General features: G+C 35.3%; 1 protein-coding gene across 1 annotated transcript in view; it reads right to left on the bottom strand.

The window, feature by feature from the left end:
• The window catches only part of ASIC5 (acid sensing (proton gated) ion channel family member 5), a 55,950-nt gene that overhangs the window by 10,703 nt on the left and 42,873 nt on the right, over window positions 1–2,374 (bottom strand). Inside the window, exon 6 of the mRNA XM_012645257.1 lies at window positions 1,932–2,080. Within this exon, the coding sequence (XP_012500711.1) occupies window positions 1,932–2,080 (149 nt within the window). The remainder of the gene's footprint in view (window positions 1–1,931; window positions 2,081–2,374) is intronic.

Below are 2,374 nucleotides of genomic sequence, written 5' to 3' on the forward strand. Positions count from 1 at the left end.
AAGTAAAAATAAAAAAAAAAATCTACCTTCAAAATTAAGTTAGGAAAAAGCCTCATTTTTCCAAATTGTGCCTTACTTGTGGCAATAATATTTCTTCCATTATAAAGAACAATGAAATTTTGAAAACAACTCATATTGGAAAAGCTGATTTTAGAGATTGCTTCTACAGAGCGTTAGTGGAATTACCTTAGTGAAAGGACAGCATTGCTAGAAAATCATCTAACACAAAAACATTGCTGCACACAACAGTGTGCTGGCCCCATTGTTTGCTTCTTTGCACAACCACCTGGTGGTTAACTTGTTTTTTTAAGAGCTTGTTTTGCAGAACTGGAAAAGTACTGAACAAGCATGAAAGAGCATGTAGCCCCCTCAGCACCTGCCAAACCAAATTCTGAGAAACCAGATCAGTGAGCCAGATAAAACCAGCTTAACAGAAAATGGCCGCCTTGCATTATCATTTCACAACAACAACTACTCTACTCTATAACCACAATAAAATTCCAAGCCACTCATTCTCAGGGCTGGCATTCCTTCTTCCATTCATGCTGTGCCCTGTCCTCCCTTGGAAAGTAAAACAAACTCCTTGTTTTAAGCCTGTTTTTATCTTTGAGTCAAGAATTCTTTCCCACCACGCAGTAGGATCACCCCTAACACTTAGCTAATTAATTTAATGTTTATAAGTCTCAGTTTCCTCATATATAAATACACTTAGAGGGATATGTGAGTATCTAACCAAATAAGATGATATTCCTGAAAACTTTTGATATATCCTAAAGTTCATGCAAATGTCATGCTTTGTGTTTTATATAGCATCTTGCCTTGTTTCTGGTCCATATTAATTATTCATTTTGTGTTTTGTAATAAATAATAATTTTTAAAATTTTAAACAGTATTCTGCATCAATAAGTTCAGATTTGTTTCCAGTAACTTTGCCAATGTAATTGGAAATGACAAATCAGAGCTAGAGTTTTACAGAATGTTTTATAGAATGGCAGTTTTTGAAGGGGCCAGAGATCAATAATCTGGATTCTAAAAGAAGGAAGTGATGATTCTGGAAATCTCTGAGCAATAGTTTGGTAGGTATGTAGCGTTGTTACAAGATGTAAAAAGCACATCAAATCACAGCTTCAGGAATCTGTGAAGAGCTGACCCCACAGATGATTCATTAAGGAAAGTTCTTGCTAACCTCCCATTATGGAGGACATGCAAATTGTACCTACATCTAGCACCTAAAACTAAAGCCTATCCGATTCCACACTAATAACATTTATACAGACTATATTCTATATTCTGTGCCATGCACTTTTCAAACCACTCACATACCCCCTTTATCTTTACAACAACCCTATAAGGTAGGAATATTATTCTCCTCCCACTACCCGCCCCCCCTACTTCTTCCAGCAGATGAGAGAGGTTATGAGAACTATGCAGCTGAGCTGCGCTGAGCAGCCTGGGGCAGATCCAGCTCGTATCCCTGCTGCCCTATTTCACCCTTGAATGTTTGCCTCATACTCACGGTTCTAGAAATGTGTTAAATTGTATGCAAAGGAGTCCTGAAGTCTCTTTTACAGTCACAAAGAAAACCATTTTCCAGGTTTTTTTCTAGGATAGGTAAGACATATACATAATCTAATTTTTCTTTCAAAAACTGAGAAAATCTTGATGTGCCATTTTAGACATTTGAAATCATCTAATTTCAGTCTTTGGGAATAAGAATTGGGGACCTACCCTGATAACACAATTTTTTTTTCCCAGAAATCTCTGCTATGATTTCATGATTTAAAATTTGTCTGTTGAGGTTGTATTTGGCAAATGGATGATTTTCCAGTATAGAATTTCATAAGAATGGAAAACAATTTAATGATATGTTCATTTTGTATGTTTCAAATTAAGTAAATATAATTAAATAAGGAGAAAGTTATCATTATTTACCAGGAAGCAGGAAAGGTAAACATCCACATTGCTTTTTTATGTGCCGGGCTTTACATTCCTTCAAGCAACCGAAAGTGCTGTAGTTGCTAAAATTCTGCAACTTGATGTTAGGATTGCATTCTCCCCAAGGATATTCTTGATGAACTGTCTTAAGATAAAATAAACACCCAGTTCAGGAGATTTATTCAAGTCAAGCCATCCATTTTCCATCACAAAAACTGATACACATTTTTACTTTTCTCTCAGAGATTCTTGATTTTTTTAAATTAACTACATTTGCCTGTTTTGCCTCCTCTATTAATCTGAAAGTCCCCAAAGGTAAGTATTAATTAATATAATAGTGGTCTTTTAACATATATCCCAAATGATAATCAAGAGAGACGGATTATTCTAAAAATTAACTCCCAAAAGGAAAAAGTCATTTATGCGAATGTCATGTTGG

The sequence above is a fragment of the Propithecus coquereli genome, unplaced genomic scaffold (assembly GCF_000956105.1).
Source record: "Propithecus coquereli isolate 6110/MARCELLA unplaced genomic scaffold, Pcoq_1.0 Scaffold228, whole genome shotgun sequence".
NCBI classification, from domain to species: domain Eukaryota; kingdom Metazoa; phylum Chordata; class Mammalia; order Primates; family Indriidae; genus Propithecus; species Propithecus coquereli.